At 36.7% G+C, this 27,999-nt stretch overlaps 3 protein-coding genes across 5 annotated transcripts in view; 1 reads left to right on the top strand and 2 right to left on the bottom strand.

The window, feature by feature from the left end:
* LOC115419846 (prostacyclin synthase) overlaps window positions 1–22,757 on the bottom strand; it is a 29,755-nt gene extending 6,998 nt beyond the window's left edge. Inside the window, exons 1-4 of one of the 2 annotated variants that reach the window (XM_030134891.1) lie at window positions 22,744–22,757; window positions 2,307–2,376; window positions 1,585–1,708; window positions 3–178 (exon numbers count right to left, since the gene is read on the bottom strand). In XM_030134891.1, coding sequence (XP_029990751.1) covers window positions 3–178; window positions 1,585–1,708; window positions 2,307–2,374 — 368 coding nt within the window. In that variant the 5' untranslated portion in view covers window positions 2,375–2,376; window positions 22,744–22,757. Of the gene's footprint in view, window positions 1–2; window positions 179–1,584; window positions 1,709–2,306; window positions 2,416–22,743 lie in introns of those variants that run through there. The other variant, XM_030134890.1, reaches the window with a different exon arrangement.
* Window positions 3,739–17,126, bottom strand: thumpd3 (THUMP domain containing 3). Its single transcript, XM_030134889.1, has 10 exons — window positions 17,097–17,126; window positions 16,444–16,766; window positions 14,078–14,155; window positions 13,561–13,989; window positions 12,990–13,120; window positions 8,707–8,776; window positions 8,139–8,254; window positions 7,932–8,036; window positions 7,622–7,745; window positions 3,739–4,213 (listed from the first exon to the last, which is right to left on the bottom strand). Exons 2-10 carry the CDS (start codon window positions 16,684–16,686, stop codon window positions 4,028–4,030), a joined length of 1,482 nt encoding a protein of 493 aa, XP_029990749.1. The 5' UTR covers window positions 16,687–16,766; window positions 17,097–17,126; the 3' UTR covers window positions 3,739–4,027.
* Window positions 22,758–27,230: 4,473 nt separating the features above from the next.
* Window positions 27,231–27,999, top strand: part of srgap3 (SLIT-ROBO Rho GTPase activating protein 3) — a 72,705-nt gene continuing 71,936 nt past the window's right edge. For both annotated transcript variants that reach the window (XM_030134505.1, XM_030134504.1), the window contains exon 1: window positions 27,231–27,754. In XM_030134505.1, the coding sequence (XP_029990365.1) occupies window positions 27,691–27,754 (64 nt within the window). In that variant the 5' untranslated portion in view covers window positions 27,231–27,690. The remainder of the gene's footprint in view (window positions 27,755–27,999) is intronic.

The raw sequence follows: 27,999 nt of genomic DNA, 5'->3' as shown, positions 1-27,999 counted from the left end.
ACTGTTTCATTATTGCTTTTTCTTTCACCGGCTGGTGATGTGGGAGCTGCAGGTTGAAGATTCTGTCCATGAGAACCTGTGCGTAGCGCGTAAAGTCCAGTGAATCAGAGTCACCGATAACTGCGTCATATGAGTGTGGATCCAGCAGCACCGTCACGTAACGCCCAACAACATGCACCTGTAGATCAAACACAGCATAAGAGAAAAGAATACAATAAAGAACATAGTTTTACAGACATATTACATACATCTACCTGTTATTATTATTATTATTATTATTATTATTATTACTATTATTATTATTATTATTATTATTATCTATCATTAACTATCTATTATTTTCAACTTACATCAGAGATCATGTTAAAGGCAGATAATGATTCATGTATCAAAATTAATCTGAAGTCCAAATAGTAATTTTAGTATATCTTAATATTATATATTATAATTAATATTATATAATTACATCTTCATCCAGGGTTCCTACAGGTTTCTACAAGTTAGCTTTAAGACTTTTTAAGACCTTTTTAAGACTATTTAGAGGAGAATTTAATGCCTATTTCAAGGCCATACTGGCAAAAATTAGTGACTCCTAGAATTTAGGGAACATGTATTTATTTACTCCAGTGCCTTGATTCCCACCATTCTGCATCATTTCTCACTGGGGGCTGCAAAGTTAGTGATAATTAATTCCAATTTTCAATATAAATTGTCGGGTTGGAACGGATGGAACTGAATAAACTAATGTTACTTTCATATTTAAACACAATACAGTGAACAAGTTTATGGCAACATAACTTAAGAGCTACCATATCAAATTTAATACCTTTTTAAAGACTTTTTTGGGGTAAAATGCAGATTTGTAAATTCAAAACTTTCAAGACTTTTTAAGACCCCGTGGGAACCCTGTTTATCTTCAGTTAGCATTTTTTATATATTATTACTTATATTACTTATATTTTGAATAAAAAACAACAAGAGTCCATAACTAGTTTATAAAAGTGTTCATTCAGTGTGTTGTGATATGAACATGAACAGATCCTTAAATCTATGAAATGCATCATAAAGTTATATTTAGAGGAAGAATTACTTCCCTGCTGATTCTTTCCTATAACAACAAAACAAGCCAAAAATTCTTCCACTAGTTTGATGGAAATTTTACAAAGTGAACTTCTCTTTTTTTTCTGTTACATTTCCTCAAAATTTCATCTCAGAATGTACGTATCACGCAATCACTGCCATCAGTTATAGAATGGTGTTGTGTAATTTAATGTTTCAAGGGGCTGCACATTTCAAATACAATATTATCTCTTTTTAATTTCATTAAAACAGGATCTTATCTACCAAGGATGTAAAACTATTTTACAAACAACATTAATTAAATCACGTTTAATGAGCTCTACAGGTTTATCTACAAAGCTGATAAAGTACTTATAAAAAAAAAAAGAAGAAGAAGAAGAAAAAAAGGAACCATCATTATTAGCTGCTAATAATACTATGAATGACAGGTTCAGTGAATTTTTGAGGTGCACTATAACATGCACTGCACACTATTTTTGCAATATGTAAACTTCTTGTACTCACTGTGAAGATGTTGCCATGTTTCTGCTTCATTCGATTCAAGAACTTAGAAGCATCTTTTCCAAATTCAAGTGCGTGGCCGAGCCATGGGATGAAACCTTTATCAAGAGGCGGTTCAGTCTTGGATCTAATTAAAAAAAAAAAAAAAAAAAAAAAAAAAAATTATAATAATAATAAAAAAGATCTGACTGATTTTGAAGAGGATGATGTGGTTGGTGTGACAGTATTAAAGGTGCTGATACTGCTGAACCTTAATCAACATAGATGGACTCTTCTGTGACACATGCTGTTGCTTTGTTGTTAAATGACATTCACCCTCCATCTGCTCTAAGGACAAAGTGTTCTCTGTTGTACTAGTACCTTTTAATCACAGGATCAGAGCTGAAGGCTCAGTTCAATAATTTATTAGTCTTCTGCAAATTGCAAAATGAAAACAAAACCTAGTGACGTTTACAACTTTAATTAGAGTCTGTAGTAGCTCAACCACATTCCTCAGACTGGAGTGGGAAGAAGACTATTACTGATGAGACAAAATGAATGGTTTGCAGTGTGTAAGAAGACATCCTGTTATAGAGGAAATGTGATAAGATTTTTAAATAAACTATGAACATAACAATATTATTATAGCTGTAATTCACACAATAACAAACATTAGGCTACAGAAAAAAAAAAGAAAAAAAAAAATCTAAAATTAACTAGATGTATTTGAAGGAGCAGTAACTTACCTCGATCTGTGTGTGAGAGCAAAATAAAGCAGGACAGCGAAGCCAAACAGGAATATTGTCCACATCATCTCTGTGTGTTTATGTCTCGCGTCGTGGAGTGACTTGAGTCCCCATGGTCCACACGTGGTTTATATCCCTCACCCACAGCTCCACCCCCACTCATCTGAGGAGGGTGAGTCACTTGTGACCTTGCGATTCTCATGATGGTGATGATGACAAAGTACAGTAATAGTCCCGCCTCTGTCTCACCTGTAGATGATGTAGTTGCCTATGTGGAGCAATTTGTTACAGAAGATGGTAAAGAGGCGCAACGTATTTCAACTAGTCTATAAATAACAGTTTGGCACGCTTCATATAAATATTTAATAAGAGTAATTCATTCAGAGTATTGTATGTACAGCTGCTTTATCCAAGAAGAGGGTTTTAGAGGGTTGCCAGAATTGTATTTTTTTTTGTTTGTTTGTTTTTTGTTTTTTTTTGTTTTTTTGGGGGGGGGGGGCAGCAACAATACATAACGTGTGAAAACATGTGATTGTTATGATACGTGATGATAATAAAAGAAAACTTAATGAATGTTGATCTCAGGAAGGTAATATGAAATGTAGAGAAAATAAAAAGTCCAAAATGAAAATAGCAACAACACAAAAATATAAGATTCAAAAAGATGAAAACACATAAAAGACCAAACAAGATGCAACAAGAAACAAAAATAGTTTTAAGACGCTACTCTAAGAGTGGAAGTGTTTTCACAGTGTGTATATTTATGAATAATGTAGGGCTTGATGAGACTGAAAATAGATTTTTGGGGTACTGAACTGAAAAAGTTTGAAGACAATGTGGTTTAAAATAGGGTTTCCCAAACTTTAATGTAAAAAAAAAACCAAAACACTATCATTCTTTGATAATCTAATCACAACCCAATTCACTGTGTTATAGCTAATCTTAAATCATCTTAAAAGAGTTTACAAGACCAAACAAAAGAATAAATGCTTTCATTGAAGGCACCAGACTCACCTTTTCCCCTCATCAGTAAATAAATGGCCGTTGATAACAGATTAAGGAACAGTAACATTTGACCTGCTACCTACTACCCACCTGAAAGTTAGGACTTTTTTTTTTTTAAATAAAAGGAGGATGTAGAGTATCTAACTGCCTGCAAGAGTTCACGTACTGTTACAGCCACTCATGTTGAGTCATTCCTGGACGACACAAGTACTTCCCTTTGACTTCATCAGATCACATTTGCATAAGGCATGTGTTCACACCTGCAGTATTTCAGCACGTCAAAGATGAAGACAGAGAAACCATGTCATCACAGAGAGGAAGGGATGAAGACTCACATCTGAGTGGATTTACCTGCAAAACCTTTTCTAGTTATGTCAAATATAAAATACAACTTCACTTTATAAAACCACAGTAGAAATCCAGGTATAGGTTCTGTTTGGCATTTTGTTTGTTCCTTTATTGATCGTAACAGTAAACAACATGCAGTTACTGTGAGGTGAACACGGTGGATCAGAGCAGAGCAGTGGCTGAACTTCGAACAGAAATGCAACAAATGAACCCGTTCAATCAAACAGTCAGAACTTCTGAACTGCTGAGCAGCTTCCCTCATTCCAGTGGACGATACAAAACATATAACAAAGCTGAAAATATGAAAAAAATATTATAAATAAAGGTAACCCTTAGATATTTATTTAACCTTAAATGGAGGACATGAATTAGGAGAGCTCTGTGTCATCCTTCTCTTGTCTCTCAACTGGTCCTCGAGATTCATAGACGTCCTCAGGAGTTTGACCAAACAGGGCTCCAGTTCGCTTCAGGAGGTAGACTCCAGCATGTAAACCCCCGACATTGACCCAAACAGTGTGCAGCTTCCGCCACAGTCCTCCCATCCTTGAGATTGCCTGGAGACGAGATAAATCTTGTGACGGCAAGCTAACAAATCAGACATTTGTTTTGTGTAAAACCTGATATGTGCTTAGACAAATACAGCTGCTGAAAGTCTTTTCCATGAGTTAATCCTCCGTCACTTAAACAGAGAAGGGATTGTTTAGAGATCATTTTGGGATACATGAGTTCTGAACAAGAGCTTTTTGTTGGCAGTACCGTTTGTGAGGTTATGTGAAAAAAAATTGGAATTTTCCATTTCACAATCAAACAACCTAACTTCAGATGACAAATTATTTGAGGTAAATTGTGAAACCCTATGGGAAACAATGGTCAAAAGTATATCATAAACAGACACAAACCTTCTGTCACCCAAAACTCTAATATTAGGTCTAATTTTATTTATGGAAAATGGAATACAAACATTTTGAAAGATGAAGAAATCAAACATATTCAATTAAACTAATATTTTGATAGAACTAATTTAATCTGAGACAGACATTTGTAAATGTTTGTTATAGTATGCCAAAAAACATGTACACTTACTGGCCATTTTATTAGGTACACCTTGCTATTACCAGGTGTACCTAATAAAGTGGCCAGTGAGTGTATACTCTGTTCCTATACCAGCCTCCAGGTTCAATGTGTTGTGTGTTCAGAGATGTTCTTCAGCAGACCTTATTGTAACCAGGGATTATTTGAGCTACTGTCTTTCTATCAGCTCCAACCAGTCTGGCCATTATCCTCTGACCTTTGGCATTGACAAGCCATTTTCTACCAGAGAAGTACCGCTCACAGTATTTTCTCTGTTTCTGACCTTTCTTTGTGAACCTTAGTGATTGTTGTGCATGAGAATAACCAGTAAAATCAGATGTTTCTGAAATATTCACACCATCATCTGGCACCGCCGACCATGCCAAGCTCTATGTCACTTAAAACACCTTTCTTCTCCATCCTGAAGCTTGGTTTGAACTTAAGCAGAATGTCTAAATGCTTTGACTTGCTGTCATGTCATACGCCTGTTAGATATTTGTGTTAATATGCAGTAGAACAGATACACTGGATAAAGTGGCTGAGTGTATGTAATAAGGTGAGTCATTACTCAAATGTTAACTGGACAGCCATGAGCCTGAATTGTTGCTGAAAATGAGTGTAACTTAAGTTTTTTCTTTGTGAAAAGTGGGATAAGGCCAAATTAAGTGTGAGAAGTGTAAGTGAATGCACGCTGTGACCAAGGTCTGCTTTCAGCTGTTGCTCTGCCCACATTCTCCACACTGCCTGTATCAACATAGTGTGACAAGTGTTGTTGTTTATTGTTGGACATGTTGGTGACTATAATCAAGTTTGGCAAAAACAAGTCTTCTATTTATTGTTAGATACAACAAATCTTGCACTGGTTTACTGTTTTAATATAATGTAGTACTACGTTTTTTCTCAAATTTACAGAGCACTCTAACTGTTGGTGCTATTCAACACATGGCCTTAAACAACACAAACGACTTCATTTAAATGAATTATTTTTAGAACATATTTCCATGGTAACAGGCATATTTGTACACACAGTTCACAATTTAGCTCTATGTTGACACGCCTCTATCCTGAGCGGAACAAAAGGTGTGACTGTAGAACCAGTGATAATAAAGGGCAGAGCTACGTCAGATTAATGCCACTGTTGTCAAACACTGCATTTATATAATATTGTTTTGTCGTACTGTGACCATGCTCTTTGGCAGAGTGTAGCATAAACATATAAAGCAGGATGCAGCTGCACTATGGCTCCCATTATAATCCCATTATAAGAGGTTATGTAATCTGTTGTATGAGCCTGTTGTTTGCCTGTTAACATGATTATAAAAGCTACTCTGCCAATTTTCATGAAACCTGGTAGATGGGTAGGGCTACGCACAAAGGAGTAATCTATTACATTTTGGGGCAGATCCAGACAAAGGGGTGGCAACTCTTACTGTTCAGATGTACTGCGGAGCTTCTCCTATATATGATTTTTGTACTTCATTACCTATTATTAATACAGTACCTTGGCATAATCAAAAGGCATGCACCTGATTATACATGATGTAATATAATTTGAACGTCTGTTCATCAGATGTTAGTAAAACCTGCCTTGGAAAATGACTATTTTGTCAAACATGATGTAGCAGATTTTGTCATATAAGTGGACCTGTACTGGTCATGCTTACCACATTAATTGTGCTTTGTGTATTACTTATAAGCAAGAGAGGTGCAAATTCAGTAAAAAAAAAAAAAAAAGCCATAAATGCACCACACTGGACCTTTTTATAATTGTGAATTCCACACAGAGGGGCAGAACCTATGGGGAGCAGCCATTACCGGCCATAAGTTACCTGCCATTGTTGATTATAGATAATCAAATGTGAGTAAACAAGCAGCAGTCAGTGAGCAACATTGAGTAGATTTCTGGCATTTTTGTGCTTCCTTGTTTTTGCAGCCATAAGCTTTGCACTTCACCGGTCCATCACAGCCCAGCTAATCGGACAAATCAATGACTCTGCATTATTACCGGTGCTGGAACAGCCTGTGACGGAGGCAACATGTCACTGACCATGTCTGAGTAATGAAATAGTGACTTACTGTAATTTCTGGGCTATAAGCTGCTACTTTTTCCACATGCTGTGAACCAGCGGCTCAAACAATGATGCGGCTAATTTAAGTTTCACGGGCTATTGAGCAATCTGGCTGTCGAAGAAGGAAACAGAGCTGCTGCTCGAAGGCCTGGCATCAATGAATCGATGGTGAGACGTTGGAGATGGCAGTGTGAAGCGTGGGTGCGGTTTAGAGTCAGGTGCTGCCAATAGTCCAGAAAGCCGTACAGTAGCACTCGCACATACTTGACAAGGGGTTATGACGAAAGTTACATGAGGGAACTGCTAGTATTACACGTGACCTTTTGAAATAGCTAGCAATGAAAATTCACTACAGGTACCCTTTAACAAGCACCAGCAGCATTGTCGTCTAAAGCAAACAAACTACATCCCAACAATGCCTCGTCTTACTACACATCTCTGTGTAATAACTTCAAAATAAGTCTCAGAAGAATTAAGGTCTTCTCTCAACAGAAAAAAGTAATACCCATGATGAGAACAAAACCTGTCATAATAATAAAGCTAATGATTTTATGATTATGAAAGCAACTATTTGGTTCACAAATATTCCACACAACTTGCAAATATAGAGTGGTTCATGCATTTCCTGGAGTGTACTGTGAGTTCTAAAAAACACTGTTATGTTCATGCATGTAGACTGAAACCAAGAGTCACTCAACTTCCTGATAGCAATGTTACTTTCAAGGAAACCAGTGGCTAGACTGAACATGCACTATGAATAATGCACACATTCTCATTAAAGTATATCTTATTCTCTCGTAAAATTCTGCAATAATAAATTACCTTGGCAAAGCATTTCTTGTCCTGTGTCAAAAGTACAGCTTTTCCTGAGCCTGGTCTGGACACACGGGCCATTTCTCTCAAACAGGAGGGGTACAGGTCCCAGTTCTTCTTCCTTGAGCCCATTCTTGAACAAAACACCATTAGACTGTTACCATAAATCCTGGCTTATTGCCAGCTTTATCTCTACTCTCATATTTTGTTCAAACTAAAGCACTTTCAAGTGGTGAATGTCATGTTTCAACAAGGTTACACTCAGCCCATTTCTGTCAGAGATCACTCAATATGATTTGTAGCTCAACATCTAAGATACCTCTTCCCAAAGGGCATGTCAGTGATGATGATGTCAACCGAGCTGGTCCTTATGGGTAAATTGCAAAGATCCCACTGCACTGTGTCAATGGGCAACCCGGATGCACTGTTAGAAAGGATTTTATATCATTATGGTCATTGTCAGCTACAAATAGTAAAAGCACATTTAGAAACACTTCTTTTGTGAGGTTCAGCTCTTTACTCTTACCTGCCTTTGTCTGCCCTCCGTTTCTGAATGTGACAGATATTATTGACTGTACGGTTGACTGCCATGTCGTTGTTGTCACCAGCAATGTAGAATGAATTGTGAAATTCAATGGCCCCCTAGTAGAGGAAAAAACATCACACAACTATTAAACAGTACTTTTATTATGACACTATTATATTATACTGTTATTTTTGGATGTATATGTTAATTATTCACTAAAACTGTATGCTCTGCATAAAGGCTCAGAGTTCAAAGTATACTGTAACAATTTAAAAAGCAGATACAAATGAATCCAAAAATACAGGGAAGATACTTTTGAAGCACTGTAGTAACTTTGGTAAGGATTAGTCTAAGTCTGAGATCAAGTTAACAGAGTTATCAGCTACAAACCAAACTTGAATCAGTGACAATGACAAAGAGAGGTAGGAATGCTAAGCTGTTATGTTTTACCCTTTCCTTATTATATACTATATATAGTCTTTGTCACTTCATGTAAATGGAAGTAAAACATATATTAAAGGCACCTTGTGGTTACAACATGAGAAAGAAGACAGAAGATTTATCTCACCTCCAGTGGTATAGCTCCAGTCCCACACATTGGATCAAGGATTATATCAGATGCCTGAGGTTTACACAGCCTGTCAACAAACAGTACAGAGGGTTGCAGTGCATAGTAATAATTATGCCCTTTGGTGTGAATGGTGCCATGAAAAATATATTGCTGTGATGTCATTTCTTAACATTATCAGCCTTTTGCCTGAGGTATCAAACCTACTGTATTCATACTTAATTACATACACATTAAAGAGAATGTTATGCACGCCTCATTATATCTTGATTGTTGTACATAAAAAGAATGTTCAAACATCACCTCTCAACTCAACAAATGAGGGAAAGAATAAAGGTGGTCAAGCAAGTTTGAGACTGAAAAAAAAAAAAAAAAACGGTGAGGAAAAAAAAAGACACGGCACAGAGAATTAATTTGCTACTTGCCTTCTAAAAGCCCTTAAATCTTATTGAGTAAAAATCTACAAATGTATACTCATTAGAGAATCTAAACACACTTTTAGAGAGAACTTCCATCTAAGTCTATGAGTCTAGCCTTTTATTGTTAAGATACAGTTGTTCTACAGTAGTTTTACTCAGATCTGAAGCATATTTAAGCAGTCCCACACCTTCACACAACCATAAGCTAACATTCGGAGTAAATGCCTGCACAGTCCCTCCTGTCTAAGGCCAAAGAGTTGTCTTGCAGAAAGACACACATAAGTAAACCATACGAGCCGAGACAAGAAACAGTCATGTAACTGCAGAGATTATGTTTGTTGTTTTTACATGTTCTGTCCACACAACCTGTCTGTGTGATGCTGTCATTTGCTGGAGGAACAAACTCAAAGACTGATGCTCAGAAACGTCCCAAGCACAGCATAACAAAGGAAATTTGAATAAAAGTAGAGGACAGTGTGTCTGCAAGTAAATACACAATCACAAACTTCTAGTGGTTGATAAGTGATAACAGAAAGGAATTACTAAACTGAATGAATACTTATGTATGAGTTAGGGATGCATCGGTACTTAGGAAAACCGTGTACCGTTCAGTCCACCCTGCACATGACAATCTGCTCCTAAGGACCATGGGTTTTTGGTTTTGCTATTGATTCCTCTCTCTCTCTCTCTCTCTCTCTCTCTCTTTCTCGCTCACTTGACGTGCATGTAAGCAAGCAGCGCAGAGAAGCCCCACCCCTCTGTGAGAGACAGTGGACAGAGACGCGGCTTTAGACTCAACACACATCAGAGTCCTGCACAGGTCCACCACTTTTCCAAACCCGCACCCGCCCATACCCGCATACATTGCACCCGCGACCTGACCCAACCCGTGATTAAACACACTGTCTATACAGTAACTCACTTTTAAGTTCCCGCGGGTACCTGACTAGGTGCATGACTCTGACACACATACAATACCGTGACATGTTATTACTAGGAAATGCGTACGGTAGATAACTGTGGCATTTTATTTTACATCCCTATGCAGAACAGGAATTTATTTGTTTAAAAAAAGCTCCCTTTGGGTCCTATGTGTGCACATGCCTGTTTTATACTACTGTATAAGTAGTCAAGGAATAAGAAAGGGTTGTATTGTTTGGTACAGAAAGAGTTATTTTATTCAGTACAGTGATATAATTTGTTCCTTCTGCAAAATTCAGTTTCTGCTGACAAGCAAAATAAAAATATAATTTTAGGAAGAAAAAAAAAACTGTTCTCTATGCACAAAAAACTTACCAAAACCGAACTGAAACTGTGGCCCAACCAACCAACGAACCGAACCATGTACATATACCATTGCACCCTTAGTATGAATCAATATATTATTTGATCTGTGTTAGTCTAAAACACGCCAAAGTTAACATGCTGCCAGCTGTATCACAGCTTTACAGGTGACAGTGCAGCATTGTGTGAGGCCATAGAGAAGTTTTATTATAAGAGGTAAAACAGAAATCATCAGCAGAAATATGACACTACTCTGAGCTACTGCAATTCCCAGTGGTTAAATCAAAGAAAACTATCACTCTGCAGCTATTGCCTTTACCCCAAACTGCACATGTTCTTCCTCTACCTCATCTGTTACTTCAGATGTTTCTATGTGCCAGTCAGGTCACTAGAACTTAAATAAAAATCCAACGAGGGATCCACCCTTTAACCTGAAATATCATATTTATAGAGCTGATATTTGCACTGCATTTCACTGTTACACTGCACATGACAGCACTTAAATGACAGTACTAAATGTCTGTAAAATCAAAATAAATTGCACATTAAAACACATGATGACTGAAAATTGTAACACTAGTACTGCTGTATTTTCCTTGTATTTATAGCATGTTGAAAAGGTCTGTTAAATTAATGACTCCTTAATTATCTAAAATATTTGTCTCCTTTGCATAAAAACATGCTGTATATCTCTGCCCACAAATCTGGGATGCACTGTGCAGCTCATTCAATTACCTGAAAGTTCTCCAAATAATGTTCTGACAATAAATATAACCTAGTGCAGATCATTTATGTTCCAGTCCATGTGGGTTAAATACATGTAAACTCGTCACTCCAAAATAAAAAAAATAAAAAAATGCAATTATTAATACAGGCATTTATATTTTAACTAAACCAGAACACATGATAAGACTGAATTCAACTGGTGGACTCACCTTATATTAAGAAGTGACTTAACTCTGATTTGAACAGTGACATGCCTTTAGATAAATTGTATTGCATGGTTAGAAATTAGTGTTTTTTAACACATCCAACACTGTACTTTAACTCAATGTCAACATCTTGCGTCATCTTCATTGAAAAGGACAGCCATCTGTGTCGTTTCTTTGTCTTTGGCTACACTTTGCTGAGGTGTGGTTTCTATATTTATTGGAACACTCAAGGGTTTTTCTTGGCTGGCACCTTGATATTGGAAAATATGCCTTTATTAAACTAGGGTAGGCCTCATGCGTCATTTTCATCTCACTCATGTCTGTTTATCTGTGACAGAATCACTGGAATCCCCCAACAAGGTCACAGATTTATCTTTATAAACACTAATGAACCATGGAATAACATTATTAAGCCTTTTACTTTGTAGCCAAATTCACTTTACAACAGTAGAGAAAAGCTCAGTCAGACTTCATAATTTAATTAGTGTCTCCCCCTGTCCTCGACTGTTATACTTTTAATTCATTTTAGCAAGCTTCTATTTGTGTACGTGGAAATAAACATCAGAGATCACAGGTTGTCAGAAGTGACCCTGAGGCAGCGACGTGTAACTATTTCTGTCACCAACTCCGATAGAAATAGTTTCCTTCTCCTGCGTAAAAGATTTTGGATTGTGTTCAAAACCAACACATTACAAGAGTGTCATGATGACACTGCAGGTAAACTACTACTGTCAATACTGTCGTAACTTCAATTTTAAATGTTATATCAGAAAAAAACACATTTTATACATGACAATTCATAAGTGCTTTATAATTCTGAGCCAGGAAGTACGGCATACATAACTCTGGCCATATGTATAGAGCTGGACAGTGTAGATGATAAAAGAGGAAAAGATGGAGGGTACTGCTGAAACAAACATCTTTTATGTCACAATAAACATAAGCATAAACTGCAGCCCACACCCTCACTGTGACCTTGACTTTTATGAATGGAACAACATGAAAGTGACTCTACTAAGGTGACCTGCACTTTAACAACACCCAGAGAAATAATGACAGTTTGATGACAATATATTTTCCCTATCCCCACACTAAACTCTTCAGCAAGAACTGTAAGAACAGCGTTTGTGTCAAAATCAACAAGTCAAATACAATCTGATTGTGCTCTGCTGTACAATAATAATAATAATAATAATAATAATAATAATAATAATAATAATGATTATTATTATTATTATTATTATAATTATAATGGATTAGATTTATATAGCACTTTTCTATTAACACATATTCAAAGTGCATACAGTAGATCCATTATTCATTCACTCACACATTCACACTCTGATGGTGGTAAGCTACATTTGTTGCCACAGCTGCCCTGGGGCATACTGACGGAAGCATGACTGTCAATCTTTACCAACTGCCCCTCCGAACACCACCACACATTCACACACCAGTGTGAGTAGCAGCACTGAAGGTGGGTGAAGTGTCTTGCTCAAGGACACAACGGCACATGGCTAGAACAGAGCGCCATTCGAACCGCCAACCCCTCGGTTATTGTACGACCTGCTCTACCTCCTGAGCCATGGCCACCCAATGTGTAAAGTGGGATCAAAAAGACGCAAGGTAAATGTGTTGGAGATGTTACCTCAACATGCCATAGCACAAGGTCGAGCGCAGAGTAGTTGGTCCAAAGTGACTGATGTTCCTCCTGTGAAGACTCTCCTCTGTGAGCGCAATGCCAATCACCACTTCGTTATTGTGTATGTTTAATAACACCTATAATACAGGATGACAGCAGATGATTCAGAACAAAATTTTACAGTCATCTTGAGAATATTTCAAATGTGTCTTTTTAATTTTAGTCAACGAGTCTATCAAGCACATAGTGGATAAAGCAAACCTGGTTGTGAAAAAATATCAGTTTTCCAAGGTTTGCTATCAGACTTTACCCGTGGGAAACAGTACTAAATGTTGAGGGCAGTAAATTATCATCATGATATGAAAACACAATATTTTGAAATAAAAACATCATCTCCAGTGGCACCTTAAAATATCTGCTTATGTGAATAGTGAGTGTGACTCAACAGGTGGCTATGTTTTCTTTTGTTCCTCCTTAAAGCAAACAATAAGCTACTCCACATAAATTTACCTTAGCAAGCAGAGTTATTATCGGCTCTTGAAATAGTATTCTGCGCAGTCACAACAAACATACCTACCTCTATGTCAAACTTTGTCATGTCCGCTTTCCATTCGAAAAATTCTTGAACAGCCCCACCAAAGTCTCTGGCAGCCTCATTAGAGGAAAAGCTGTGTTTATCACCAGCTCTGCTGCATGTCACACGAAACTTGATGACTTTGGCCTCAGGTGTTGCTTCTTCTACGTCTTGTGAGCATGTGTCTGTTTGAGCTGTAGGCTCCACGTCAGACTGACCTTCAGCAGTAGGCGATGCTTGAGGCAGCTCTTGCTGCTCATTGTCAACTGCTGTTGCATCATGGGCCTCACTGTTAGGTTTACCTTTGCTGCCATTACCTCCTCTCCGGTGGCCCTTCTTCTTCTTTAGGGTGCTATTTAGCTTCCAGACCTCTAAGGCATTAGTCCAAGGAAGTTTGGAGGCCAGCTGCTGCAGGTCTATCAATGTCTCCTCCTGCACAAATACAGCATGTGTTATCAAGACAATAAAGCGGGATGCACCTATCATCATATTTAACACAACACAGGTGGTTGTAATTTACCTTTGATTCACTGAACTGATAATGTTCATATTCCTGAACCACAACAAACAGGTTGTCCACAGACCTGAGAAGGTGAACCTACAACAGATTGGAAAATAAATACAAGACAGGTTCTTATGTAGACAAACAGCATTTAAATGAAAGCTGGAAAATCAGTCCAAATGCAAACTAAATCACAATAGGGTGAAGTGTGTTATCCACACTGCAGAAGCTAGACTGTTTTTGAGGAGATGCTGCACCCACAGATCATATCCTCTATATGTAAATTAATATGCTTGTTTTGTACAGACCTCAACAAAATAACGCATCATCATTTTCTGTAGTGAAATAAAATGCCAAATGTACCATTCCCATTAAAACCGTGACTCATATCGCAATTGAAACATCTTTAACTAGAAAAGTGCTCGGAGAGCGGAGACCTCCGCCAAGGCAGATCTGCCCCCACCCACCCCGATCACCACCAAAAATTAATCATTTGTTCCTTATGCTAGTATCAACATTTCCTGAAAATTTCATGAAAATCCGTCCGTAACTTTTTGAGTTATCTTGCTAACTAAACAACCAACAAACAAACAAACCCATGCAAAAACATAAGGTAACAAGATATTGTTATAAGCTACGGGTGTATCAAATTGGAGGCTAATCGGAGTTGTTAAGAATTTTTTATGAATTTTCGAAAATTGCTCAGTGATGAGATAGGAAAATTTGAGATTTTGTGACCTTGCTGTGACCTAGAACTTTGGCCTACTTGGCCCAAAATTTAATGGGTTCGTCCCAGGGCCTAGGCCTATCTGTGGGTAAAATTTGGTAAAGATGGTAGTAATAGTTTTCCCGTAAAGTTGCTAACAATCAAACACATAAACAAACAAACATACAAAGCAAAGTGATCACAATACCTCCTGGCAGAGGTAATAATAACTTTAATAATGATTTCTGTGCAACATTCAGCCAAAGTTCAAATGCAAATTCTGAGCTCCTCTATTTATGTGAGATTATTCTGTTTCTCTTCAATCATTAAGTCTGTTATTACAGTCACCATACCATAATTATTAGATATAATCTTGATTATTTTACATCACAGTGATAATTGTCTCCATTCAACTGTATGATAACAGGTGGGTTAAAGTAAACAGAAATGACATATTTTGTCATTATGTCCACATTATTAGCCCCGTTCTTCTTCTATTCCGGGGTTTTGATTTAATAGCATGGTCTAGTATTTTAGTAATAGGTTCTGATTACTTAAATTATATCATATCTGCACAATTGTATTCTATTCTATAATTTACAATACTGTAATGCTATTATATCTTTTGATATAATAGTACACGGTATATTTTGATTTTCTACATTGACTGAAAATGTCATTGCTTTGTATCTTGGTTATGTCAAGTCTTCTAAATTCACTTTAATATTAACAGAAGACAAACAGAAATATAATTAATTTTATAATTTCTAAGTTGGATGTCTCTTCTTCATAAATGCTAAATGCCTAAGTGAGGCCAATGGACAGTCTATACTGTCCTTAATCCAGTGCAATACCAGTATGTGTGTGCAAAGTGTCTGAACTGTGGATTTTACTGAACGTATCATTGACTGGATGTTTACCTCCGCCAGGAGGTATTGTGATCACTTTGCTTTATGTGCGTGCGTGACTGCATGTTTATTTGTTAGCAAGATAACTCAAAAAGTTAAGGACGGATTTGGATGAAATTTTCAGGAAATGTTGATACTGGCACAAGGAAGAAAATATAAAATTTTGGTGGTGATCGGGGGGGGGCAGACCTGTCTTGGCGGAGGTCTGCGCTCTCTGAGTGCTTTTCTTGTTTATTTATTGCTTTTCTTCCTTTTATTTATTCTCTTGCATTGAAGGGGGTAAGCTCTGTCCAGTTTCATTGTGTATCCATTGTACAATGGCATTAAAAATCTATTCTATTCTATTCATAAGATGTGTGCATAATCAGTAGTAATTACCTCTGCTAAGGAGGTTATGTTTTCATCAGGGGTTGTCTGTCTGTTAGTTTGTCTGTTAGCAAGATAACTCAAAAAATTATGGAAGGATTCTGATGAAAGCTTTCGGAAATGTTGAAACTGGTACAAGGAACAAATGATTAAATTTTGGTGGTGATGAGGGGGGGACTGATCTGAATTGGGAGGTCTGCGCTCTCTGAGTGCTTTTCTAGTTATTATTGCTGTTATTAGATCTATACAATGATGTCATAAAGTTAACAGAAAAAGACATTTCATTAACTAGAGTTGTTCTTTTTTATACATACTTAATCACAACTCAAATTTCAATATCATTACAGCCCTGGTAATCACGTGAAAAGAAACATGCATCCACAGGCTGTGAGTAAATTTTGTACCTGAAAAAGCTTGTCAGTGGTGATTGGAAAGTATATACGACCTCGGTCTTTGCTTATTCGTGCATCAACTCCAATCTTCTCCTTGACTTCCTCTGCAGCAGTATGTTCAAACCCAGTTGGCACAGTTGCTCCAACTGTAACTGTGATGACATCCCCACCGGTGGTATCACAGTCAGTGCATGAGGAAGAGGGAAGTGCTGTCTCAGGTCCCTGCCCTTCAGTGTCTTCTCCCTGAGAGGACATGCTGTATGTGTGGGTTTTCCCTCAAATGACACAGTGGTACAACTGGACAAACTAGTGCCACGTTCAATCACATGCAGCACCTGAGGGACAAGAACGTATGATAAGACACACAGCAAAATAAGATATACGGTAAATATGACAAAAAACAACGTGTGTAAACAAGCGGCTTAACCCTGAGTTAGCATTAACAGTGTAATACTGAGTGCAACAATGTTAGCTGGCTAGCGTTAGCTTTAAGGAACCAAAAAGTTGTTAAGTGTAATTAACAAGGTTGACAGCATTATGAGCATTTATATACGCCTATTACTATATCATGCAGTGTGTCTTGTGACAAACTGACATATTATAAATGCTGTGAGTGTGTTGTCAGAGTGGTTTGTGTGATATTTGCTAACTGGAGTTGGACCAACCTGTCAAACACGAGGCAACATCATGCGGTCATGCGCAGTAAAGAGAGAGAGAGACCGCACACGAAAACTTCCGGTTGGTTTCTTTCAGAATGAAAATTTCATTTCCTCAACAATTTCATGCGAAGTGTGTAACCCTTAAAACACCCCCTTTGACCCCCACAGAACATTAATGTATATTAGATTTCTGATCTACATAAATCTAATCTATTATTCTACAAAAGCTGATATGGTATGAAAATGAACAAGGAGGAAAAATGAATAAAATATCTGGGATTTGAATAAAAAATTCAACATTAATATATGATAAACTGGTCAAGTCTCATCATTTGGCATAAAACATATAAACACCCTGTATGTATTTGAAGAAGAGTAAGGTATTTAAAAGGGGCACAATACTAATAATTAAAAAAAAAAAAAAAAAAAAAAAAAAAATCAAATATAAATAAATGAAATCACCATTTCATAGCTTTTGAGTGTGGAAAAGAACAGTTCAAATTCATTAGTAAACCAGACAAACAAGAGAATTTGAACAAAATATACATGTTAAAATAGAAATATAATGAGTGAGAGAGAGATATAAAAGCATGAAAAAAGCATATTTTCCATAAGGCTTTATCTAGTATTGTTTGAGAATTCAACCCTGAAAGAAATAAACAAATGGCTAAACCTTAAAATTATTTTAAAACTACTGCCCTTGACCTTTGGAAAAATAAGCAATTTAGTAGATTTGGGACAACAATAATAATGTGTTTTCTAAAAACTCTATAGCATAGTTACCTGACTGAATTATATATGAAGATTATATATATTTGTTTTCCATAAATATCAGATATTTGTGCATATGATGTTTTCAGATTTGGAATGTGTGTGTCATTGCACATGGGATGAAAATTCAAGTAAATGACATTCAGTTGAGTTAATTAATAGTACACTCAACTTCACAGGTATCTGAAGTATATCAAGTATTAGATTTCAGGACATCATCAATGTATGAAGTCACTCACACAAGAGTCAGGTGAGTGGAAGATGAAAAACTGAAGTCATGGGTCAAAAGTTATTGAGTTATTACATATCTCATAAAAAAAAAAATAAATAAATAAAAAATACTACTAGTAGTAGTAGTAGTAGTAGTAGTAGTAGTAGTAGTAGTAGTAACACAATAATAATAATAATAATAATAATAATAATAATAATAATAATAATAATAATAATAATAATAATAATAATAATAATAATTTTGTACAAAAGATTTGGTTTTATTTTGAAAACCAAAGCCCTAAGGGGAAAACCTTGTTGTTTGGACGCATCTCTTATGTACTTTCATTCGCTTCCATTGGGTACCACTTCCGGGTGTGTCTTTACAGCAAAAGCTCGACAGAGGGCGCCAAAATTTTAATAATGGACGTAACTGCAGCAACAATACCTCACTGATCTGTTATATGCTATACACTGGAGTTACTCATGATTATCTCAGAAGCATCCACACTTTTGATCAAATGGTCCTGTTTTTCAAGTCAAAGGTCAAGGTTATGAAAACTTTCAGATATTTTGCTTCTTTTTTTATTTGATATTTTTGAAATTCTTTAAAATCATATGCTAAGATCTAGTTCCATTAAAAAGTTTCTTTATGTTCTCTATTCCCTATAAATTCCAATATCTGAAGATTTTAACAACATTTTTCTGGCACATTTTAGGTGAGGTATCTTTGGACCATCTTTCTCAAAACAATGTGCAAATAATAAAAAGTGTAAAAGGAACTTGTTGGGAACAATCCTCTCCATGAGGTCATTGTGTTTGCAAAGGATGATGGGGGAATTAAATTGCTTTAGCAGAAGTTTGTATGCTTTCACTGCTCTCTGGTTTAATTTTTTCTCATGATTTTAATTTCATTTTTTGATAATTTGACCACTATTTGACATTTGTAAATGTTAGATTTAAAGAAATTCTTGAAAAAAAAAAAAAAAAAAAACATGATATATGGTATGCACTGTACACTCAAAAAAATAATTAAGCCAAAAATGTTGACTTTATGTATTTTAATTACATGTAAATTTTCCATGTAATTTTATTACATAAGTTTAATGTAAAGAGTTGCATTTAATACAATGTTTTTTTTCTATCATATTGAGTCAATATGAATAAATTAAATACCTTCAGTCAGATTTGCTTTAGTTAAGGCAAACTTTTACATAAACTGTGTTTGACTGTGACGCTCAGCCTTTTTATGTGATCTAGTAAATAAAGTTTACTTTATTTGGTTAGATTCACTTTATACTAAGCATATTCACATTATGTTTGACTTTTTCGGATAAATAAACTTTAAATTTCATATATTTCAGTTACATTTTACTTTAAAATATTACTTCATGTTTATTAGAGCCAAGAATCATTTTTTTGAGTGTATGGTAAAATTTAGAGTTTTGTATCATAGAATAATCAAGCCATCCAATAAATGTATTGTGAGAAACATTAAATATAAAGTGAACACTTTACAAGAATTGAAGGAAAAATGACACCACATAACCTACAGCGTTTTGACTGAAAATGTTTTGTATTTTGTAGTTGTTTTTGCTTAAAACCAGCTTTCTTCTCTCCAACTGATTAGTCATGATCAAGGCTGAAAGACAAGTAGGCGTGCGTTGAAGTCAGGGAATGAAAGTTCTGCACAACAGATGGCGAATGTCACACAGAGCAGAGTCAGACACTCCAAAAACTGTTTTTCCATCTCTATGAATATACAGTAAAAGCAACAACAAACGTTTTTGAATGATGCATACACCTCATTTTTATAAAGTTAGTTTATTCAATCTGCAAAGATGATAAGCAGAGACAGGTGACATTGGAAATATGACATAAGAGCAAATAAACACTACTACTGTCCTGTTTGTCTTCTCTGTTGTTGATGTAGCTCTGGTTGACCTGGAGAGATACTCTAGGCTGTAAAACGTAACCCAGCATCAGCTACAACATACACCGTGGAAAAGACAAGCATGCAAGTGTGAGAGAATATTGTAAAGACAGGCAGGTATGATAAACCCTGTGGGATTTCACCCAAGGATTTTCTCTCAGAGTTGAGAAGACCCTCAGTGGGATTATTCTTCAGAGCTGCCTCTCAGTGTGGTATTACTTGTTAGACTAGAACTGACATTACAGAGATGTGAGCCTACTTCTTAGGGAACACAGAGCATACCAAAGAGACATCTCTTTCTCTGTATGAGTGCCTGATGAGTGATTGATGACAACTTCAATCCATAAAGAGAATTAAATATCAAAGTGTACACTGTAGTTTGTCAGTGGTGTGCATTTGATTGTCTTCACTGCATTCAGCTCTAAGGCAGCCTTATTGAAAGAACCATAAAATTGTTAATCATAACCTGAAATCATTTCTTCTTAAAATCCATATTTTCCCCAAGGCATGAGCCAGATGTGAACCATAAAAACCTTTGGCACCATTTCATAACATTGAAAATACATCAAACCCAGTGGACAGACAGGTGATGACAGTGGGTAACGCTGCATGTCTTATGTTTGAGTTTCTCATCCGTTCTTAACCTAGAATTTCTGAACCACTAGTGAATACAGAAAATATTAGGTGCCGTATATATTTTTTTACTCTTATTTCAATGTTTCTTATTGTACAGATTATACAGAATCAGTACTGAATCAGGTGTAGATTTACACACATCACACACTGATTGTAGCTGATTGTATTTTCAGTCAGGTATGATGTTCCTGTACATTTATTTGCTTAAATATGCATGATTTTTTCTGTTTGATGTTAACGCTTGCTATTTTACATCAGTATTACATGCACCACATGTTGAGTGTGACAACGTAGTGTATGTAGTCCAACTTAATGTTTTATCATAATGTACTTCATTTGCACCCTAGTCTTAAAGCTACTGACTTTTTTTTTTAATGTAAATTCATGACATCCATTTTTGGCAGACTATCCAAAGTGATAAGGAAACATGCTTTCAAAGAAAATACTACCCAAAACCGGGACTTTGTGTCTTTTAACCCTAATTCACTCATGTTTAATAAGTTTTGAACCACTAATCGTATCAATGCATTTGAAAATTTTCAGTAAAGTACATTTTATCAGCTTTGGAGAAGCATCAGATATGACCCATTTGGATGATCAGGGGCTCCATAGTGAAACTGGAAACGTCTTGTTCTGCAACATGGATTCACCACTAAAACCCATGTAGTTTGATGAATGACAGAAACTGCTTGTTTTTATGTTCAGTTAATGATATATTTTGTTGAAAAATTCACCCTCTCTTGACTTTCTCAGTTCTGACAAAAAATAACCTTTGAATTTACACCAAGTTTTTTCATAAACATCTACATAACCCATAAAGACCCAAACATCCACTGATCTAAACTGTTTAATACCTGTTGATCCACTAATCCTATCAATACATGTAACTAATTGGTGTAAAATACAGTTTGTCATCTTTTCATGGTCATCAGATATGACCCATATGGACATTCCGTTGTGAATGTGGAGACACCGTCATCTTCTACAACATTGATTCACCAGTAAAACCTATGGAGTTGGATCAATGACAGTGGATGGACACATTTGGTGTATGTTCAGTTAATGATATCTTTGCTGAAAAAGTAACTTTTTCATCAGTTTTCTCTGTTTCTGATATAATATGCCTTGACTTTAATTTGAACTTTTATGGACGTCTACATGATCTGTGAATTACATATAGGAAAATACCTGATTTTCTCTGAAAAAATGCAAAATACAGAGGATAATATTAAAACAAATGATGATAAGTCACTTAAGAAAGGTTAAATACAGAGGAAAAATCCATTTAGGAATGACCACCAAAGTAGCTTGGGGTCTTTATGGGATAATCAATAAATTACACATAGGAAAATACTTGATTTTCACTGAAAAATAAAAAGCTAAATTACGGACGATAAAATCTTAATAAATGGTGATACATCTTTTAAGGAAAGTAAATGTAAAGGAAATAGTTCTAAGTCTTTAAGGGTTAAAGAAATGACTAACTCTTGGTCTTGAAACTTTTTTGCATCACTATTACTTACTATAGCTCAGTATGTGTTTTTCACATTTGGTAGAGAGACCGGAGCAGCTCCCTTTTTGTTCTCCAGAAACAAATAGTAAAAGGATCTCACAGGGAATCTTTGTGCCATAAAATCAGTGAAGTCATACTTTCCCAGGATTCCCCCCTGAGACGCCTGATGAGAGATGTATGGCAGGGAGGAGGAGGCTGCAAAAAGGTTGCCTCTGTGCTTTCTCTGTGGCAAACGTAAACAAAAGTAGAACCCACCGTGCTGTCACTTTGGTCCTCTCACAGACCACTCTGTCCTTGTTCATCTTGTCTGTCACAAGTGAAGTGTCTGCTCTCCCAGGGATTCACTATGCGAACCCCACAAACAACTTCAACTCAGCCCTGAAACTGCAAAGCCACTAGTCAGCCTGATATTCTTAGGCACATAACTCAGAACGACACTCACCCCTTCTTGATCCCTCTCTTATATCCAGAAAGCACTCAGTGAATGCATACACAGACACAGATATATACACACGCACATACACACACACACACACACACACACACACACACACACACACACACACACACACACACACACACACACACACTCTCTCTCTCTCTCTCTCTCTCTCTACCAGAAGCCATTTAAAATTCCTCAGGGGTTTTTACTACAGTGAAGAAGGCTCTGCATGATGTTCATCAGCCAGGAAATGTCTCTGGACATCACAAGGACAGTAAAGAATTAAGACCTGATTTGTAGAGTCAGCATGGGTGAGAGTGTAGATAGAGAGTGAATAAAATAAAGCATTTTTTCCCCTCTGTAATCATAAAATTAGACTTTCAGATGTTACTTGCTAATGCTTCCCCTAAATTTGTGCACTGTCAACTCTTACAACTATATATTTGTATTTAAGTTTAAGATAAGATAAGATAAGATAAGATAAGATAAGATAAGATAAGATAAGATAAGATAAGATAAGATAAGATAAGATAAGATGAGGTGAGGTGAGGTAAGACAAGACAAGACAAGACAAGACAAAATAATATAAGATAAGATGAGATGAGATGAGGTGAGGTGAGGTGAGGTGAGGTGAGGTCAGGTCAGGTAAGGTAAGGTAAGGTAAGATATAGATTATTGATCCCCCAAGGAGGAAATTCAAATGTACAGCAGCACAAAACAATATGCATCAAATACAATAGAAAAATAAAAAAGATAAAGAACATATAAAAAAATTTGTTAAAGTGACTAAAAGTGACAAAAAATAGCAATAATAATGACAAAATAAAGTAGCAAGTGTGCAAGTGAGTGATGTTTACAGATGCAAAAGTCTGTTCAGGGCAGGATGTAATTCAAGCTAAGCTGCTGTTGTACACTCTCATGGCAGTTGGAATAAAGGAGCATCTGAAACATTCAGTCCTGTACCTGGGAGGGATAATCCAGTGGCTGAATGAGATGCCCATCAGCCACAGCTCATCACGCAAGTTTTTGTCGCAGGGTGAAAACTAATGCCTTAATAGTACTGTAGTTTGATAAGTTCGTCATTATTTCAATTTAACAGCTCTTACAAGGTAGATATTTTAACATGAACATTTTGCACTTGCAGTCAGTATTTTTCCCATTAGAAGTCTTTGGCAGATCCTTTTATGTTGAGTGCAGAGAAGCACTGTAGGAACAATTTTGAGCTCAAACAACACATTCACAGCTGGGGAAGCAGAGGATTTTACACAGTTGATATACAGAAATATAATGTGTTGTCCTGCATTTGTCTGTGAGTATGAGAAGCAGGAAGGGTTCATTAAAGAGGCATTCATGGGGGGCTGTCATTTGGTAAACCTTTCCTTTTGTAACCTTGGACAATGGGTAATTTGTTTATTGTGAGTTTTAGACTGATATAGAATACAGGTAAGAAAACAGGTTAAAGTGGAATTGATTTTAACCAATAAAAAAAACAGTGTTATTTTTGTGACAGTTGCCAGATTAATTTTTCTGTCTGTTTAACCTTTCTTAAGTGATTCATCACCATGTATTATAATATTATCCTCTCAATTTAGCATTTTTCATGGGAAATCATGTGTTTTCCTATATTTAATTTCCTATATTTGATTTACATATTCATGAAAAATCACAGTTAATTCAGAGATTATTCTAAAAAAACAGAAATAAAACTGAAGAAAAAGTGAGTTTTGCAGTGAAGGTATCATGAACTGAACATAAACCAAGTGTCTCCATCCACTGTCATTTATCCAGCTCCAGGGGTTTGACTGGTGAATCAATGTTGTAGCAGATGATGGTGTTTCCATGTTCACTATGGAGCCTCTGAACGTCCATATCTGAACAGGTCATATCTGATGACCACAGAATTGTGAGAAACTGTATTTTACACCAATTATTTACATGTATTGATAAGATTATGGCTTTAGAAACTATTTAACATTTTAAATCAGTAAATGCTTTTGGTCACCGGTGGAGGTTTGGGTCTTTATGGGTTAATTTCTTGACTGGGGTGGAAAATGTCTTGGAAGAAATGCACTATAGTCATATAATACATCACAACATTTTGTTTTATTTCCAATCAGGCAACTTTTCTAGAAAAACTGTCTGTTATACAGGCTGGATTTACACAAATCAGCACTGCAAATGAACAATAATCAGGTATTTATATTAAAAATAATAATAATAGCAATGAGGTCCATTTAAGGCATTTTTTTTCACCCAATCTTTCAAATAAAAAAATTCTGTCACTCAGTTTTCTGTCAAGCCTTTTTAGATTAGATGGAAATGGTAGCAGTACTTACAATGTGGCACTTTGCAGTTTCATACCACTTCACTGTGAGCCAGCAGCCTATTACCTCCTCAAATGAGAACAGCTAGTGACAGAGAACAAAAAGGGTTACCAGGAATGTTAAAATCACACTGAAGCACAGAGAAGACAGTGTCTGTCAGGAGGCTCTGTCAATACAATGCTTCAGAAAGCTGCTTTTCTTGAGGATATGAATTCAGATATCGTTTTTGGATCAAAAGAACAGCAGCACTAAGCACAGGCGTAAACAAAATCTGTGAACACTGGTCTGTTTGAGAATATTGAACAGTCTGAGGTTATTATGAGTGTCTTCTTTATTCTTCTCAGCCACATTTTCTGAATGAGCTTTCTGCAGCAACGTTTCCAATATTCCCGCCTGTAGAGACTCCTCATATTTGAATGAATATGGCTTGTGTACAATCCTAAATAAGAAAAAGTTTGGACAGTCTGGAAAAGGCAAATTGAAAAAGTAAGTAATGGTGTTAAAATGTACATTGATTTGTATTTCACTGTAGACAGTATGAAAATAACATATTCTGTGTTGTGTGTGGTCATCTTCATTTAATTTGCAATTATACATCAATTCCTTCCATTCAGGCTGCAGTTTGTGATGTGATTTGAAACAGATGATGTGAATAGGTGATTGTAGTCCTGATTTGGTGCAAAAACAGCATCAAGAGAAGTCTACTCCTGTAAGGGCTAAAATGGGCCTAGGATCAACAGTTTGTCAAAAGAAAAAGGGAAAAAAAGTGACAGAATTATCAAAATAGTGAAGATTCAAGGCTAAACTGAACTCCATAATCTGTAATCCCTCAGATGACACTGCATCAGGAACATCATTCATAGAACCACACAGGCGAAGGATTACTGGAGCACACATACTACACACTAATATCTACAAATACAAGTTCAAACTTTACAAAGGGAAGCCTTATGTTAACTGTGTCCAGACGTGTGTTGGGATGAATCATCACCCGGTGGAAACATGGATCGTAGACAGACCATTATTCAAGTCTATTCTGATTGGATGCCATGTGCCAAAGATGAAATATACAGTCCAGACTATTACTAGCAACAAGTCCAGAGGCCAAAGTCCATCATGGTCTTGGGTTGTGTGACCTTGGTGAAGGTCATGATGTGCCATTAACACTAAAAAGTACACTGTTTCTGGATCAACACATACTACTTTCAAGACAACAAGTTCTCCAGGGACATCTGTACATAATATAATTCAGGAAGACAAAGCAAAACCACAAAGGCCCGCATGAAGAAGAAGAGGGTATGGGTGCTGGACTGGATGATCCAATCGCAGTAGAGAATGTGTGGAGCATCTTGCAACACAGAATATTATAAAGAAGATCCATACTGTTGCACACCTTAAGAATTATTTGCAGGAAGACTGGGGTGAAAAATATTACACCTGAAACACTTCGTCATTTGGTGTCTTCCTTTCTTGAACATTTTTATCAGAGTTGCAAAAAGAAATGACATTGCAAAGTTGTAAATGCTTTACTGTGCCAACTTTTCCTTAAAAATGCTGCCTGGGTGTAGAGATGAATGTATATATCCAAATGATTTTACAGTTTGGGGCTGTATATTTGCAGGAGCCTATACTGCAGCAGTGGCTTTATCATTATACCAGAAACAGTGATGGTATGCCATGTGTGAACCATTTAACCACCAGCCTTCTTACTTCTGCTCTCCATGTGTTACCGAGCTGCATGTCAAAGATTATCTTTACAGCCTCTGCTGAGATGTGCCACATCTCCTTTACAGTAGCTGCGGTGAAAGTCATGCAGAAATAAAAGTGTAGTCGTTTCCATGGCAATGGAGACTTTAAAGGGAAAAAAAAAAATGTCTAGATTTATTTTTACCTGCATAAAAATTAATGATGGATTTACAACTCCAATCCAACAGGTAGTATAGTAGTTTTGATTTCAATAATGTGTTTGGACTGTGTGGAAGTTTGAATAAAAAAAGATGGTTGTGATCAATTTAAATAAAATTGTGACATTTTTGTGTTTGCACGTGCATGAGAGCGTGCATGTATTTATGTGTGTATGTGCACGTGCCTATGAGTGTGCACGTGCCTATATGTTTATGCATGTGTCTATGTATGTGAATGCGCATGTGCCAATATTTGTGTGCGTATGTGTCTATGTGGATGTGCGCGTGCATGAGTGTGTGAGGGCGGAAGGGGGTGGGGGGGGGGGTGACAATATGAGGAGGCTCACGTGACAGTCTTTTAAATTCCTGTTTCCCTGCAGCGCAATTTGTCAGAGTACGAAGTGTCTTTCTCCTCGTACGCATGTCTGTTATTTGCAGCCACAGAGGGTGGAAAGACTTGACTGCTTGAGACCTTCAAGCGTCGTCCCTCTCCGTCCATCATGGTGTTATTATAGTTTTGCGCTCGCTGGTGTGTTTTTTTTGCCTGTGAAACCTGTGAGTGGACTGGTACCAGGAGGACTCGGGTCCTGTACCAGGGAAAGCCCAGCCGAGGCGCAAAGAAAAGACAGGAATGCAACACCGGACTGCTGCTCAAGTCAGCTTTCTGCACTGATTTCATAACATACGGTGGTTTTAGACTGTTTCACTGGTGGGATACAAGACACAGCAGCTTTTGTTCTCTTTAATGCACGGCCAGTAGAAAAGAAAAGAAGAAGGAAAACGGAGGAAAGCGCTGCAAGTCGGGGATTACCATCGGAGCCAAGAGAGTCCTCTGCGTCCAGGGTGTCACCCTAAAACAGAGGAACAATGTCATCCACCAAATTCAAGAAGGATAAGGAGATCATAGCGGAGTATGAGACCCAAGTGAAAGGTGCGGTGTGTGTGTGTGTGTGTGTGTGTGTGTGTGTGTGTGTGTGTGTGTGCATTGTCTCTGCAGAGCCCCGGGTCCTGCATGCATGTCTATGTCTCAGTGCATTTCTGTGTTTTTACATGCACTGTAACTGTGTGTCTGTACCAGTGTTAAATCACAGAGCAGTGACAGACTTTCTTGTCATATGACAGGTAAACCGTGACAGTCAGTCCAATGACAGACCGTCAGAGTGTGATGTGAGCAGC

This window comes from Sphaeramia orbicularis, chromosome 5 (genome assembly GCF_902148855.1).
Source record: "Sphaeramia orbicularis chromosome 5, fSphaOr1.1, whole genome shotgun sequence".
In the NCBI taxonomy this organism is placed as follows: domain Eukaryota; kingdom Metazoa; phylum Chordata; class Actinopteri; order Kurtiformes; family Apogonidae; genus Sphaeramia; species Sphaeramia orbicularis.
The sequence above is the reverse complement of the archived record's forward strand: the minus strand, read 5'-3'. Positions and strand labels throughout refer to the sequence as shown.

Excerpts from the sequence above, each read along its gene's own strand:
- thumpd3 (XM_030134889.1), bottom strand. The coding sequence starts at position 16,686 with ATGTCCTCTCAGGGAGAAGACACTGAAGGGCAGGGACCTGAGACAGCA. Across the intron at positions 13,121-13,560 it reads TGACAAAGTTTGACATAGAG|GTGTTATTAAACATACACAA; the intron begins GTAGGTATGTTT and ends CCTGTATTATAG. Across the intron at positions 7,746-7,931 it reads GACATGCCCTTTGGGAAGAG|AATGGGCTCAAGGAAGAAGA; the intron begins GTATCTTAGATG and ends GTTTTGTTCAAG.